The sequence below is a fragment of the Sciurus vulgaris genome (genome assembly GCF_902686455.1).
Source record: "Sciurus vulgaris genome assembly, chromosome: 12".
NCBI classification, from domain to species: domain Eukaryota; kingdom Metazoa; phylum Chordata; class Mammalia; order Rodentia; family Sciuridae; genus Sciurus; species Sciurus vulgaris.
In genome coordinates, this window is record NC_136473.1 from 76,503,796 (window position 1) to 76,521,141 (window position 17,346).

Below are 17,346 nucleotides of genomic sequence, written 5' to 3' on the forward strand. Positions count from 1 at the left end.
AAATTACAACAGACCCGCACCAAGGCACATTATAATGAAAATACCTAACATACAAAATAAAGACAGAATTTTAAAGGCTGTGAGAGAAAAGAACCAAATTACATTCAAGAGAAAACCAATACGGATATCAGCAGATTTTTCAATCCAGACTCTAAAAGCTAGAAGGGCCTGGAACGTCATTTTTCAAGCCCTGAAAGAAAATGGATGCCAACCAAGAATCTTATACCCAGAAAAACTTACCTTCAAATTTGACGATGAAATAAAATCCTTCCATGATAAACAAAAGCTAAAGAATTTACAAAAAGAAAGCCAGCATTACAGAATATTCTCAGCAAAATATTCCATGAGGAAGAGATGAAAAACAAAGAAGCAAATCAGCAAAGGGAGGAACTATCCTAAAGGAATTGTCAAATAAAGGAGGAACGAAGTCATGTCAAATAAATAAATAAATAAATAAATAAATAAATAAAATAAAAAATGAACCAAATGACCAGGAATACAAATCTTATCTCAATAAAAACTCTGAATGTTAATGGCCTGAACTCATCAATCAAAAGACATAGACTGGCAGATTGGATTAAAAAGAACAATCCGACAATTTGCTGCGTGCAAGAGACTCATCTCATAGAAAGAGATACCCACAGACGAAAGGTGAAAGGATGGGAAAAAAACATACCATGCACGTGGACTCAGCAAAAAAGCTGGGGTATCCATCCTCATTTCAGATAATGTGGACTTCAAGCCAAAGTTAGTCAGAAGGGATAAAGAAGGACATTTCATACTGCTTAGGGGAAGCATAAATCAGCAAGACATAACACTCATAAACATTTATGCCCCAAACAGTGGCTCTTACATATATGTCAAACAAATCCTTCTCAATGCCAGAAATCAAATAGACCACAACACAATAATACTAGGTGATTTTAACACACCTCTTTCACCACTGGACAGATCCTCCAAACAAAAATAGATCTCAATAACACAATCAATAATTTAGGCTTAACGGACATTTATAGAATATACCATCCAACAAGGAGCGAAAACACTTTCTTCTCACCAGCACATGGATTCTTCTCTAAAATAGACCGTATATTATGCCACAAAGCTACTGTTAGCAAATAGAAGAAGATAGAGACACTACCTTGTATTCTATCAGATCATAATGGATTGAAATTAGAAATAAATGAGTCAAAAACAGAAACTACTCCAACACCTGGAGATTAAACAATATGCTATTATATGATGAATGGGTAACAGAAGCTATTAGGAAGGAAATTAAAAAATTCTTAGAGGTAAATGAGAACAAAGAAACATCATATCAAAATCTCTGGGACACTATGAAAGCAGTACTTAGACGAAAATTTATTTCATGGAGCACATTCAGTAGAAGTAAAACTCAACAAATAAACGACCTAACACTACAGCTCAAAGCCCTAGAAAAAGAAGAACAGACCAACACCAAAAGTAGTAGAAGACAGGAAATAGTTAAACTCAGAGCTGAAATCAACGAAATTGAAACAAAAGAAACAATACAAAAAATTGACAAAATAAATAGTTGGTTCTTCAAAAAAAATAAACAAAATTGATAAACCTTTAGCCACACTAACAAAGAGAAGACGAGAAAAACCCAAATCACTAAAATTCGGAATGAACAAGGAAATATCACAACAGACACGATTGAAATACAAAACATAATTAGAAGCTATTTTGAAAATCTATATTCCAACAAAATAGAAAATTTCGAAGACATCTACAGGTTTCTAGAGTCATATGAATTGCCTAAACTGAACGAGGAGGACATACACAATTTAAATAGAACAATTTCAAGTAATGAAATAGAAGAAGTCATCAAATCCTACTTACAAAGAAAAGTCTGGGACCAGATGGGTTCTCAGCCAAGTTCTACAAAACCTTTAAAGAAGAGCTCATTCCAATACTTCTCAAAGTATTCCATAAAATAGAAGAGGAGGGAACCCTCCCAAACTCATTCTATGAAGCCAATATCACACTGATTCCTAAACCAGACAGAGACACATCGAGGACAGAAAATTTCAGACCAATATCCTTAATGAACATTGATGCAAAAATTCTCAACAAAATTTTAGCAAATCGCATACAAAAACATATTAAAAAGATAGTGCACCATGATGAAGTGGGATTCATTCCAACGACGCAAGGTTGGTTCAACATCCGGAAATCAATAAATGTAATTCACCATATCAATAGACTTAAAGTCAAGAATCACATGATTATTTCAATAGATGCAGAAAAAGCATTTGATAAAATACAGCACCCCTTCATGCTCAAAACACTAGAAAAAATAGGGATAGTGGGAACATTCCTTAACATTGTAAAGGCCATCTATGCTAAGCCCATGGCTAATATCATTCTAAATGGTGAAAACCTGAAATCATTCCCCTGAAAAACTGGAACAAGGCAGGGATGCCCTCTTTCACCACTTCTATTCAACATTGTCCTTGAAACTCTAGCCAGAGCAATTAGACAGACCAAAGAAATTAAAGGGATACAAATAGGAAAAGAAGAACTCAAACTATCCCTATTTGCTGATGATATGAATATATACGTAGAGGAACCAGGAAATTCCACCAGAAAACTTTTAGAATTCATAAGTGAATTCAGTAAAGTAGCAGGATATAAGATCAATGCACATAAATCTAATGCATTTTTATACATAAGTGATGAATCTTTGGAAAGAATAATTAGGAAAACTACCCCATTCAAAATAGCCTCAAAAACAATAAAATACTTGGGAATCAATCTCACAAAAGAGGTGAAAGACCTCTACAATGAGAACTACAGAACGCTAAAGAAATAAATTGAAGAAAACCTTAGAAGATGGAAAGATCTCCCATGTTCTTGGATAGGAAGAATTAATATTGTCAAAATGGCCATACTACCAAAAGTGCTATACAGATTCAACACAATTCCAATTAAAATCCCAATGACGTACCTTACAGAAATAGAGCTAGCAATTATGAAATTTATCTGGAAGAATAAGAAACCCAGAATAGCTAAAGCAGTCCTTAGCAGGAAGAGTGAAACAGGGGGTATCGCAATACCAGATCTTCAACTCTACTACAAAGCAATAGTGACAAAAACGGCATGGTATTGGTACCAAAATAGACAGGTAGATCAATGGTACAGAATAGAGGACATGGACACAAACCCAAATAAATACAATTTTCTCATACTAGACAAAGGTGCCAAAAATATGCAATGGAGAATAGATAGCCTCTTCAACAAATGGTGTTGGGAGAATTGGAAATGCATATGCAACAGAATGAAACTAAATTCCTATCTCTCACCATGCACAAAACTAAACTCAAAATGGATTAAGGACCTTGGAATCAGACCAGAGACCCTGCAGATTATAGAAGAAAAAGTAGGACCAGATCTTCAACATGTCAACTTAGGTCCAGACTTCCTCAACAGGACTCCCATAGCACAAGAAATAAAAGCAAGAATCAATAACTGGGATAAATTCAAACTAAAAAGCTTTCTCTCAGCAAAGGAAACTATCAGCAATGGGAAGAAAGAGCCTACAGAGTGAGAGAAAATCTTTGCCAATCATACTTCAGATAGAGCACTAATCTCCAGAATCTATAAAGAACTCAAAAAACTTTACACCAAGAATACAAATAATCCAATTGACAAATGGGCTAAGGAAATGAATAGACACTTCACAGAAGAAGATGTACAAGCAATCAACAAACATATGGAAAAATGTTCAACATCTCTAGTAATAAGAGAAATTCAAATCAAAACCGCCCTAAGATTCCATCTCACCCCAATTAAAATGGTGATTATCAAGAATACAAGCAACAATAGGTGTTGGAGAGGATGTGGGGAGAAAGGTACACTCATACATTGCTGGTGGGGCTGCAAATTAGTGCGGCCACTCTGGAAAGCAGTGTGGAGATTCCTTAGAAAACTTGGAATGGACCCACCATTTGACCCAGCTATCCCACTCCTTGGCCTATACCCAAAGGACTTAAAATCAGCATACTACAGAGATACAGCCACATCAATGTTCATAGCCGCTCAATTCACAATAGCCAGACTGTGGAACCAACCTAGATGTCTTTCAATTGATGAATGGATAAAGAAACTGTGGTATATATATATGCAATGGAACATTACTCAGCCATAAAGAATGATAAAATTATGACATTTGCAGGCAAATGGATGAAATTGGAGAATATCATGCTAAGTGAGATAAGCCAATATCAAAAAACCAAAGGACGAATGATATCGCTAATAAGTGGATGATGACACATAATGGGGGGTGGGAGGGGTTAGTGTTAGGGTTAGAGTTAGGGTTAGGGAGGGGCCGAGAATGGAGGAGGAAGGACTGTATAGAGGGAAAAGAGGGGTGGGAGGGGTGGGGGGAAGGGAAAAAATAACAGAATGAATCAAACAACATTACCCTACGTAAATTTATGATTACACAAATGGTATGCCTTTACGCCATGTACAAACAGAGAAACAACACTTATCCCATTTGTTTACAATAAAAAATAAATAAAAAAGAATAATAAAATTATGGCATTTGCAGGCAAATGGATGAAATTGGAGAATATCATGCTAAGTGAGATAAGCCAATCTCAAAAATCCAAAAGGGGAATGATCTCACTGATAAGCAGATGAGGACACATAATGGGGGATGAGAGAGGGGCAAGAATGGAGGAAGGAGGGACTGTATAGAGGGAAAAGAGGGGTGGGACGGGTGGGGGTGAAGGAAAAATAACAGGATGAATCAAACATCATTACCCTATGTAAATGTATAACCACGCACATGGTATGCTGTTACTCCATGTACAAACAGAAACAACATGTATCCCATTTGTTTACAACAAAAAATAAAAAAAAAAAAAAAAAAAGGATGAAATTTCCACTGGAAAATGAGAGAAGGAAAATGGTCCTTTCACGGGACTGATTTAATAAACTCTGAAACTGTTTAAAAAAAAAAAAAATCCAATGGAGGGTTCATGAGCATAGATGGTTCTGAACCCCAGATGTTTCTTAGCCCTGGGAAACATCCTAGTTTTCTAGGTCTGATTCCTGAGCCAGCCATTCCAATAAGAAGGAAACAAATAGCTTCTCCTTAAAACAACATGAACACCAACCCCTCTGCAACACTCTTCATTGTAAGAAAACTTTGCTCAAAATAAATTTGGAATCTACCTCTAGCTTTAGTTCCACACTTCTATGATCCATTAAACTCTAGGCTCAAAAAGTTAAAAGCTCACTTTGGATTCAAATTGCACAAAATCAGGAAATTATGTATGCTTGGAAACAGAAGGATCTTTTCCACCTGATTATGGCAATACCTTCTCTCTTAGCTTCTAGTTCAGTTGTCTTCCACCTCCCTTACAATCATCTACTCAAAGATTGAAAGTCATACCGGAGCTTATTCTGCAGGCAGGGAAGTCTTTGCAAGTAGATTTATAAACTGGTTTCTCATTTCTTGATCATAATTAAATAATTTTCCTCAGTACAAAAAGTGTGTCTTATTTTCAAGACATATTCAATGTATTTCCAGATACATTTCATGAGAAATGTATCGACCTATATTATCTGTTTCCTTCCATCTCAGAGCTTGCAATGTTCCCTCTCTTAGCTTCTAGTTCAAGAACACCATATCACAACTAAAACCCAGCGTGTGTCTCAGGCTAATTCACAAGGATGTTGGTCAGGCAGGTCTCTCTAGTCTCAAATCTAACTGGGAACTAGGACAACCAAAGAGGGTTCTGATGAAAAAAAAAATGTCATAATGCTTAGAAGACTGCCTCTCTCTGTTGACTGGGTAAGTCTGCACTAGGAATCCCCATTCATAAACAGCCTCATTGGTACACTCCAAGTGGAAGGCATAGTGTTAAAGGTAGAGGGGGCAAAAATGGCTTCCCCAGAGGTCAGTGTGTAATGCCAGGGTTAGGGTTCCTTCTTCAGTTTGCTTCCTCCTTTCTATCCTCACTCCCTGAAAGTGTCTTGGGGGCTGTGTGTCTCTGTCAACCTTCTCCAGAACTTAGAAATGAAAAATCTCTTTACTCTGTATTTTAGTTTGCTTTTTCTCTCCACCAAACTGGGAAGCTTTAAGAACTAAAATTAGTCTGGATTGAAGGAGCTCAAAGAGCCAGGTGTGGTGGTACATGCCTGTAATCCCAGAGGCTGGGAGGCTGAGACAGGAGGCTCTTGAGTTTAACACCAGCCTCAGCAATTTAGCAAGTCCCTAAGCAACTTTGTGAGATCCTGTCTCAAAAAAAAAAAAAAAAAAAAAAAAAAAAAGCTGGGGATATGTTTCAGTGCTAAAGTGCCTGGGTTAAATCTTCAGTACCAAAACCAAACAAACCAACCAAAAAAACCCCAATGAAACAAAACGAAAATAACTTAACTCAAGGAGGCTAAAGGTATCTCTGCGGTGTGTCTACAATGCAGCCCAATTTTCAAGAAGAATACAGACGGGTCTCAGGCTAACTAGGTAATTAAAATAGTTTTTGCCTGGCTTTATTCTTGCTGGCCTATCCTGTCCAAAGTCTGTGAAGATGGTATGACTTGTACTAGTTAAGAGTCATAGAAATTTGTGTTTGATTCTTATGATTTGAAATTATTTTCCTTGCAATTCTAATCAAGGGCCTTTCCACCAACTACCGACTCCTCTCCAACAGCAAAGGCCATGAGAATCTTCCATGTTGATATATCTTAGAACCATTCATTACTGGTTTGGCATTTAATTGTGTCAAGTGCACAAATAAATACCACCCTGTAAGTGCAGGAATGTGGAGGATCTGGCTTAGAGATTCTGAACCTATTTGGACTCTGGAAAAATGCACACTCACCCAGAAGTCTACAGCGAGGAGCAGGGCCACTCCAAACTCCGTGCCCTTGGTGGTCACTGGTGCAGAGGATGGTGCTCTCCCCAAGGAGGCTGAAGGCGATCCCGCTGTCTGGTTGGTGGTCACATGTGTAAGTTACTGCTGTTCCAAAAGGAAAGACTTCCAGAGAAGCTCCCGAGTGTCTCCCATTAAGGATAACAGGAGGACTTGGACAAAAGATTTCTGCAAAGAAGGCAAGAGCCTCAGTTTCTTCCAGGGATTTCATCAGAGGTATTTCACCATCATAAGGTGTTATGATTGATGATACTTTTTTTTTAAAAAAATATTTTTTTAGTAGTCAATGGATCTTTCATTTATTTATTTATTTATTTATTTATTTATTTATTTATTTATTTATTTATTTATTTATTTATATGTGGTGTGGAGGATCAAACCGAGGGACTCACACATGCCAGGCAAGCACTCTACCACTGAGCCACATCTCCAACCCCGATTGGTGCTACTTTTAAATTTGCTAGGATGACAGTGTATATCAGTCCTTGATAGGGCAGACTATACAAAATGAGATCTCAAATTTTACTGAAAAAATACAAGAGACATTTGCTTATCCTACATTTTCCAGATAGTTGAGTTTTCTGGATAATAGAAACTTTATGCCTTTAATTAAGGATTCAGAGTCTTAAAGAAAAAAATATAACCATTTTGAAGGGTAACTCATTCATTTACTCAACATATGTTAACTGAGCACTTATTCTGAGTCAACCACCCTTCAATGTCCTGGAGACCCAGTAGCAAAGAGCACAGAGAAGGTGCTTGTCCTCCATGGAGCTTATGTTACTGGGAAATTCTTTTTTATTTTTTGTGGTGCTGGGGATCAAACCCAGGGCCTTGTGCTTACAAGGCAAGCACTCTACCCACTGAGCTATATCCCCAGCCCAGGGAAATTCTTCTAACATGTATTCCAAGTGTGCTGCTCACCCTAAATAGACAAAAGCTTCCTGGACAACTTACTGATATTGATCATCCATCTCAGCTAGGAGAGCAGCGCTGTCACCATGCACTGAAACATATACAAGTCACTGTAAAGAACTCCGAATGCACTCAAACTGCTCTGCTTTTTAAAATCTCTTGATGTGTTTATGATTTACATTCTTTCTTTATTTTCTGTCAGGTTTCAAATTGTTGCTTCTTTCTGGCATTTGCTTTTCAGTTTGGAACAGTACCCTCACTTCTAATTGGCATTTCTAACTAAACTTGAAATTTGGATGAAGCTACTTCAAACAGTAATATCTGTGAAAAATAAGAGAAAACCTGAGGTACAATCAATAGCATAGCTCTCATACACGATAGTAGGTCAGCCATTTGTCACTGGATGTCCTGGACAGCAGAGATTTGTATTTATGGTATGTTCTTATAAAGTTTTACTATTAAAACACCACAAGAGCTGGGCATGGTGGCGCATGCCTGTAATCCCAGCTGAGATGGGAGGATCTCAAATTCAAAGCCAGCCTCAGCAAAGGCAAGGCAGTAAACAACTCAGTGAGACCCTGTCTCTAAATAAAATACAAAATAGGGCTGGGGATGTGGCTCAGTGGTCGAGTGGCCCTGAGTTCAATCCGTAGTACAAAAAAAAATACCACCTCAAAATATACAAGTGGATTCTCAGCACACAAACATTTTAGTAAAATTTGATCATTAAAAAAGAAAATGGTACTACCAATCTTTAGGATCAAGAAATGAGACAAATGGAGAAACTAGAAGAATTCAGTAGTGTCTCTGCACACGAGACTCATTTTTTAATCAACTTGTTATTTCCGAATCTTGTTGTTTAGATACAGATTTTGAAAGTGTAAGAAGTATCATATTGTCTACTTTGTCTAATGTGTTCCCTTACTTTCCCGTGTCACTGTGAGCTATATCTTCATAGCATTTAATTTATTTTTTATTGGTCACCTCCTCATATTGAGTATAAACAACATGGGGACAGGGAATTAGCCCATCTTGATCACTGCAATATGAACATCAGGCACATAGTATGTGCTCAATGAGTAATTATTTGAATGAATGAACGTTTAGTATTTGTGTATCAGAAAATAAATAGAAAAACTATAAAGTGACTGTACCTTGAGGTCAGAACAAAACGAGGAAAAAAAAGATGGGGGAGGGGCAGAGAGAGAAGGAATGAGGTAGGAAGAAAAAAAGAAGGGAAAAGATACTTGTCAAAGGTATCATCTGATCTTTCCTGATTCTAATGGCAAACTACATAGAAAATGTCATAAAGAACATAGAATTCCAAATAACAGACTGACGTCACAGTTCCAAAACCAAGAGATAGGCATGAAGATTCACAAGAACATACTATTAAAATAAGTAACTTGTATCATAGGATAGGAAGCAGAAGAACCACATCATGGGAGTCTGTGGGTCAAAATACTAAACAAATCAAGGAGATTTGTGGCTCACAGCGTTATTCCTCATACTCACGTTCACACACAGGGACGCTGCTATTCCAAAGGCTTTCCATCCCAATCTGAACACAATAACTGGCAGAACTGCCCTTTAATTGAAACCTAAAGAAGAAAATGTAAGTGAATAGTGATGTTTCCACCTCAGTGTCCTTCAGTTCCTAATCTTAGGCCCAGCCCACTGTCTCCTCCATCTGCCACTCCCTCTCAAAAAACAAACTTAGGATTTTGAGGATCTGAAACCAGCAGGTGGCAGAGGTGAAAGATTAAGTCACTCTGGAAACATCACAGTTGCAGGGGGCATGGCAGAATGGTGAAACCCAGCAACTTGGTCACTTCATAGTCCTAGCTTGAAGTGAGGGAGCATCACTGCCATTTCCTGATCCCTGGACCCAGACTCAGAGCCTCAGTGATCATCTGTGATGAACCTGGCACCACTCACTGCTTCTGCAAATCCAGCCTTTCAATGCAACCTCTTCCCCAACCTGGAACACAAGCAAATGAGCTCCCAGTTTGGAATGGAAAAGAAGGGAAAGAAGATTGTTTTTGGGCTTCTGCACTTTTGATGGTTGTGAAGAAGGCTCACAACAGAAGGTTGGGCTGTTGAAGAGTAAGTCTGACTATTCTAAGAGGAAGAGAAAAGAGGAGTCAACTTTTGTATGAAATAACACAAATTTCTTAATGTGTATTGAGCCCTAATGCCCTCCTATGTCTTAATGTGGACTGGAATTTGGGGCCTACCAAGGATTCTTGGGAACATTTTGAGATCAGGTGCTTCATTGTCCATGCCTGTCAGGTCCCAGAAATGTGCCCACTGAGAAAAGCACTAAATTCACATCACAGATTAATGACCTCACCTGAAATATTAATCTGCCGTGGTGATCCCACTTCAGAGCCCACAGCTCTGATATATAACTGGGCTTAAAAATGCTTATTCTTGTGCTTTTACTCCTAATGCAAATTCTACTACTGATGTCTAAAAATTTTCCTGATAATTCTTAAGTGAGTGTTATAAGTTTCCTGTTACATATCAATTTTTTTCCTGATGCTCCCCAAATTACTCAAATTCCTTTCTACTTGGATAATAGAATTCTTTCACTTAAAGCATCACCTATATATTCATAACCAGTAGTTATATTTGCTTTTGAACTTGACATTCAACAAATGTCTCTGTTCTCCCTTCATATATCATGTTATCAGTTCTATATGTTTCTTATTCTTACTTACTGTATACACTACCAAAGTTAATCTCTGAATATTTCTCTCCCCTTTTTAGACAAACTCTTAACCTCAACTTTGATAGTCAGCAGTTCAGGCAAGCTCACACTTACCCTTTATTACAAACAAAGGTCACTTTTGCTCCAATCCGGAGATTCAGTGGAATTAGCACACGGCCATTGGGGAGTTGGTCCACAAAGTCATCACAGGATTTCACTAGGGAAAAAGAAAGCCAAAGGGAAATGATAGCAGTGTGTGGAGATTGAAGATACAAGCTAAAAATGTTAAGCCAAAAGAATCGAGGCACCTGCACATGTGGGGGCAGTTGGACTCCAGTCTCCCTGGGGTGTGCAACGCAGAGAAGCAGCCCCTAGGAGGTCATACCCAGGCTCACAGCTGTAGAACACTTCCTGCCCAGGGGAAAAGTTATCCTTGTTGCTTGGGGTATGCGCACCATGCAGAATTTTGGGGGGTGGCAGACATACTGGGGAAAGAAAATCAAAGTGCTATTAATTGTATGAAAGAACTTTTCCTCAGTGGTGAACTGGCTAAGAGAATCATAACTATGGTGGACTGACACCATTATTTATTGATGGCAAAACACACACACACACACACACACACACAATAATATGGTAAGCAAGTGTTTTGCAAAAAGTCATAAAACATATACATTGCAGAACTTTGGCTAGTCTGAGGAATACTCAGATAACTGTTGTGCATTTGAGGTATACACCTAAGGTTACCTGCAACACCTAAGGTTACATGCACACAGTTCCCTCTAGAATGCTTCCAATCTGCTCGCCCAGAACAAAATTGTTTGGATCAATGGATTCGTATATCTTCATACTTCCTTTCTAGAAAGGCACCCTCAAAGTTCAGTTTTCTATTGTAGTGATGGTGTCTGTGCTCAAGTCACATCTAACAAATTCCCCCATCAGCCACAGGTTGCACACATCTGTTCTTATTTCAAGTCCCTCTCTGTGGCCACCTGATGTGGGTGGTAGAGAGCTGGGAATTTCCCCTTTACACTACATAGCTGATGCCGCCTAGTCACTCATTTATTTCATCCCAGTGAGAAGATGGACAAGCACGGAATTAAATCTAAAAAACCCACAATCATCCTAACGAGAGTGCGTACTGAACCCAGAATATTGTCACTAAGCCTCTGGCTGTCTCTTCATACAATTGATTTGAATTCAGGAAATCCAGATGCATGTGGGTCTTAACAAAATCTCCACACACTGTTATTATTTCCACACACTGCTGTAAAATGAAAAAAGAGAAAAACACTTCATTTCAGTGTAGCTTTGGGTGGATCAGTTCCCCTCTCTGGACTTCAGTGTTCTCCAGTAGGGGGAATGGCCTAGAAAAAAACGACTTCCTTAAGGACTTTATAGATATTCTGATGTCATACTGTCCATTTTCAAGGTTCATCACCCTACAGTTTTCCTCGACTAGTAAATGTACCGTGATGTGATGTTTAAGAGATGTGCTAAACTGTGCTTGACCCCAAGCCTCATGTTTTTTGTTTGTTTGTTTTGTTTTGTTTTTGTTTTTGTTTTTTATACTGGGGATTGAACCCAGGGGCACTTAGCCACTGAGCCACATGTCCGGCTCTTTTTATTTTTATTTTGATACAGGTTCTCACTAAGTTGCCTAGTTTGGCCTTGAACTTGCGATCCGCCTGCTGGAGTACAGGCATCCACCAACATACCTGGCTTTACATTTCTATACTGTCTCTTTCCTGCCTGAAAGCCGCAATCTTTTGCCAGCCAGGCTATGTTTCTGTTCTGCCAATTGGAAGCATATGCATCAAATTAAAAGGCAGGAAGATGACAAGCCATTCTACTTCCAGGGGTGGCTCCAGCAGTGGCAACTTTGATGGCTCTTAGTATCGACAACTTTAATTCTAGCGATGTCAATGACTGTGGCTTCAGTACAATCAGCTACATCCTGGAAGCAGTGGTGGCTCCTGCCGTAGCAGCAGGAGCTGCCCAATTCAGCAGTGAGTGTGGGCACGAGTGCTCTAGGCCTGGAGCAACCACAGCTTCTGAATCTCTGGAAACACGGCTTTCTTTCCTTTGCTCTTCCTGACCTTCCAGCATCTTTATAACTCAATTCCTGCATGAAAACCCCCTCATTCTTTGAAGAATCCAAAGTGATTTGCTGGATGGATGATGACCAGCAGAGCCAAAGCTCTGGAGACAGACAGACTTGGTTCAAGTCTTCATTTTTGCAAGATATTATCTTGCTTCACGTTGAAAAATTATCTAACCTCTCTAAGACCTGTTGTCTTTATAAAACATGGAGAGAATAGTAATCACCTCATGGCTTTAAATACTAAATATACACATAGCCTATAATATGGTGCCTGGCCAAGTGAATGACTCATTACGTATTACCAATTATTATACTCAAGTGTAATCAATAGATGTTGGAGGTGGGAGGTAGGGTAGTGATATCTGCAGAGCACTTCTGTTTATAAGAATCCCAAGGGGGCGCTGGGGAGATAGCTCAGCTGGTAGAGTGCTTGCCTCGCAAGCACAAGGCCCTGAGTTCAATCCCCAGTACCGCAAAAAGAAAAAAAAAAAGAATCCCAAGGGGAAGTGGTGGTGGGAGAATCCCAAAGAAACTTCACATTCCTTGCTCGGACTTAGCTTTGCGTCTCAATTTGAATGTATGTTCATGTACACACACACACACACACACACACCCTTGTTTTATGTTCCCTCCCAAGAAAATTTACGTATCCAAGAAAATACACTAAACATTGCTCCTCAGGGCACACTTAGTCTCCTGGTCCAACCACTCACGCCCTTTTAGGCCCCTCCCAAGCTCAGCCAGACTCACCCCTGGAGCAGCTTGGTAACGCCGGCTCCCATTTGTTTTGGGCCCGGCACTGCACCCTGGTGGGTCCTTTCAGGACAAAGTCAGGCTGACACCCAAACTCCACGATTTCATTTAAGGAAAATAAGGTTCTGTTGCCAGTTAGCATTATTGCATTTTCAATGTGTGGAGGGGTGCATTTATTAGGTATGATGCACTGCGGGGGAGGGCCGCTCCAGATGCCGACTTGATTGTCATTGCTGGTGCAGTGTATGGAGGGCTCTCCCACCAGGTCAAACAGCTTTCTCCCTCTGTCTCCAACGTTGCACTGATAGGTCACCACCATTCCATAAAGAAAATATTCTCTGTTAGAGCTTACGAAATCTCCATTGACAATGGCTGGAGGTGGCTCACAAGGAATTCCTGGGCAAAAGGAGAGCAAGCTAAATGAGAATGAATTTAAATAAGGAGTGAGAAAAATTTAATGACTCACTAACTTAACTATTTTACATTTGTTATTTGCTTTTGATCTTTGCTAACGTGTAAATAAGTTCTTACAAAGTTTAATTTTAGGTGGGAAAAATAGCATGTGTGCTATCTTTTCTACTTATTTCCTGTAAAATACACATTTTTTAAATTAATACAACTCACTCTCTTTTCATTTTAAATAGTTCCTTATCATATTATAGTAGAGTTTATAGTTTTCCTGACTGCTTCCAACTTGCTTTATTAATTTCTGTTTTTGTTGTTAACTGAGTATAGCTCTTTTAAAAATAAAAACCTGTGCTATAAGAAGTATAAGGGAAGAGAGAAAACACAAATATATGAGAGTAGGAAATAGAATTTGAACTTATTAATAATATATGCAAGCATTTGTGAAACTATAGACTACCATAGGTTAAACATTTTGAAAATCTAAATGATACAAGTGGAAATATAAATTAGCAATATCTATTAAAAAAGATGTAGTAAGGTACAATTGACCAAGAAACTTGTAAGAATAAAAGAAAAAAATTAACAGATAAGTTCTATCAAACTTTCAAGAAACACATACTTCCAAATGTAACTTCAAACATTTGATACCATGTAAAAGAAAACTTATCACTCCTCTTTATCAAGACTAAGTTTGAGATCATATCTATGTAAAAGTGATCATATATTTGTCCACTAATATGAGTACATATGAGATATAGAAGTTACGCATAGTCTATCATATTGCTGTAAACTAAAACTAAGTAACTTCAACTAGTATCCTAAAACACTTGAAATTTGAAATTAAAAGTTAAAATTCTCAAGGAGCTTTCTGCTTCTAGTAGTGGTTATCTCAATAATTTGAATCAAACAATGCTTCTTCCCCACCCCTGAAGAAAGTTAGAAATGCTGGAAAGTAAAAGATAAATATCTGGGAAGCATCAGAGCCAAACAAAATGGCAAAGCATTGCTGGGTCCAGAGCTGAATATCTAGGTGGGAGCTCAGCATTGGAGTGCTTTTTCCTTGGCAACAGGCAGTTGAATCAGGAGGCGGCAACTGGGAGGCCAAGTAGACTCGAAGAGTCAAGGGACAAACATTACAGTCCTGGGATGACAAAAGAACTAAGCATCTGGGAATTGAAGTTAATTGAAAGTAAACTTGCTATCTCAAAAACTGAAACTATTCTTCAAGTGCTGTAGGTGGCCCAGAAAAATCATGAGGCTGAACTAAAGTGGTCCCAGGTTGCTAGTGTTCCCTGGGGCCTGGCAGAGAAAAACAATAAAAACCTTCTCATGATTCCTATAGTGTGGATATGGGTAGTGTCTCCCAAAGGACGGTGTGTTAAAGACTTGTTATACACAGTGGGTTCATTGAGGTGGCAGTGCCTAGTGAGAGGCCCTTAGGTCATTGGGGGAGTGCCTTTGAGGGGAATTATGAGACCTCATATCATCCTCTATCTTGTTTGCTCACTGGCTCATGATGTATGCGATTTTGCTGTATTACATGCTCTGCTTTGATATGCTGCATCTTAAGAGGCCCAAAGCAATGGCACTACTCAGTCATGGACTGGAACCTTCAAAACTGAATCAATATTAATCTTTTGACTTATAAGTAAATTACCTCAGTTATTTCATTATAGTGATGGAAAGTTGACTAATAAGACCTTGAAGTTAATTAAGACCTTGAAATTACTTCTGTAGACAAGTTTCCAAATATAATTTCTAATATACAATAATAGATAATTAGGTATTTGAAGAGAAAAAATAACCTGAAGAACCAATGCAATCAATGATGCTAGAAATTGATCCAAAAGGACTATAGACATTGGAATTTTCATTTATAGACTTAAAATAAATGTGTTTACCTATTCAAATATATAACATACAAAATAATCTTTTGATAGAAACTAGAAACTGTTAAAAAGAACATGAAAAATTGAAAAGAAACCAAATAAAATTCTAAAATTGCAAAATACAATTTCTGAAATTAAGAATTTGTATCAGATTGATAGCACATTAGACACAATTGAAGAAAAATCAGTGAACTGGAAACTAAGTCAGAAAAAAATATACTCAGAAGAAAACACAAAGAGATGAAAGGACAAAAAAAAAAATACAGATAAAATAGTAGGAGACCTTTAGGAATACAACCTAACATTGTGTAACTGGCGTCCCCCAACCAGAGGGGAGAGCACACACAACATTTAAAGAAGTAATGACTGGGAGAGATTCAAGATGGCGGACTAGAGGGTGGCTCCGTTTCATGTTGCTCCAGGACTCAGGACTCAAGAAGAGGAGATATAGAGAGACTTGGGACCAACTCAAAGCAGCCGGGTGAGTCTCTCCCATTGGGGAGGCGTCCCAGACAGGGCGGTAGCCCCGAACGCAGGGATCTTGGTGAAGTAGATTTGCCCGACAAAGACACCCCTCCCCCTGCTGGAGCAGTGAACGTGGACAACTGGGAGCATCGGAGAGGAGGCCGCTCAGCACAACGCTGGGACTCAGAGCAACCCACCGGGGCTTTGGGAGGCTGCCCAAAGGAGGGAGTGCGCGGTGAGCTGTTTGGACTGAAAGCGACCACTACTGAACACTGGGGGCTGCCCAGAGGAGAAGGAGAAGCACGGGCTCGGCACGTTGCTTGAGCTTGGAGCAGCTGCACCAGGGCTCCGGGCAGCTATCCGGAGGAGTACCATGGACTCAGGACTCAAGAAGAGGAGATATAGAGAGACTTGGGACCAACTCAAAGCAGCCGGGTGAGTCTCTCCCGTTGGGGAGGCGTCCTGGATGGGGCGGTAGTCCCCGAGCGCAGCGAACTTTGTGAAGTAGATTTGCCCGACGAAGACACCCCTCCCCCCACTGGAGCAGTGAACGCGGACAACTGGGAGCATCGGAGAGGAGGCCGCTCAGCACAGCGCTGGGACTCAGAGCAACCCACCGGGGCTTTGGGAGGCTGCCCAAAGGAGGGAGTGCGCGGTGAGCTGTTTGGACTGAAAGCGACCATTACTGAACACTGGGGGCTGCCCAGAGGAGAAGGAGAAGCACGGGCTCGGCACGTCGCTTGGACTTGGAGCACCTGCACCAGGGCTCTGGGCAGCTATCCGGAGGAGCAGCGTGGTGAGTGGTTTGGTCTCAGAACAACCGCTCTTGAACACAGCGGGGTTGCCGGGAGGAGGAGGAGGAGCGCGGCGGGGTGCTTGGGCTTGGAGTGACTGCACCAGGGCTACGGGTGGCAGTCAGATGAGGAGGTGCACAGTGAGTTCCTGGGACTTGTGTCGAACGCACCAGATCTCTGAGTGACTGCCTAGAGGAGAAGGAGGTGCGCGGGGTGTCACTTGGACTTAGAGCAACCGCATGGAACACCAGGCGGCTGCCGGAGGAAGAGGCGTGTGGTGAGTCACTGGGACTCCAGGTGGCTGCTCAGAGGAGGGGCCGCATAGCCAGGTGATTAGGTGCAGTGCAGGGTCCCAGGACCTAGGAGGCTTCTTGGTGGAAGAGCCGCACGGACAAAC

The 17,346-nt window shown here is 40.0% G+C and overlaps 1 protein-coding gene across 3 annotated transcripts in view; it reads right to left on the reverse strand.

The window, feature by feature from the left end:
- The window catches only part of CR1 (complement C3b/C4b receptor 1 (Knops blood group)), an 89,707-nt gene that overhangs the window by 42,089 nt on the left and 30,272 nt on the right, over positions 1 to 17,346 (reverse strand). For all 3 annotated transcript variants that reach the window (XM_079107856.1, XM_079107855.1, XM_079107854.1), the window contains exons 5-9: positions 13,391 to 13,789; positions 10,845 to 11,021; positions 10,651 to 10,753; positions 9,339 to 9,424; positions 6,858 to 7,076 (exon numbers count right to left, since the gene is read on the reverse strand). In XM_079107856.1, coding sequence (XP_078963982.1) covers positions 6,858 to 7,076; positions 9,339 to 9,424; positions 10,651 to 10,753; positions 10,845 to 11,021; positions 13,391 to 13,789 — 984 coding nt within the window. The remainder of the gene's footprint in view (positions 1 to 6,857; positions 7,077 to 9,338; positions 9,425 to 10,650; positions 10,754 to 10,844; positions 11,022 to 13,390; positions 13,790 to 17,346) is intronic.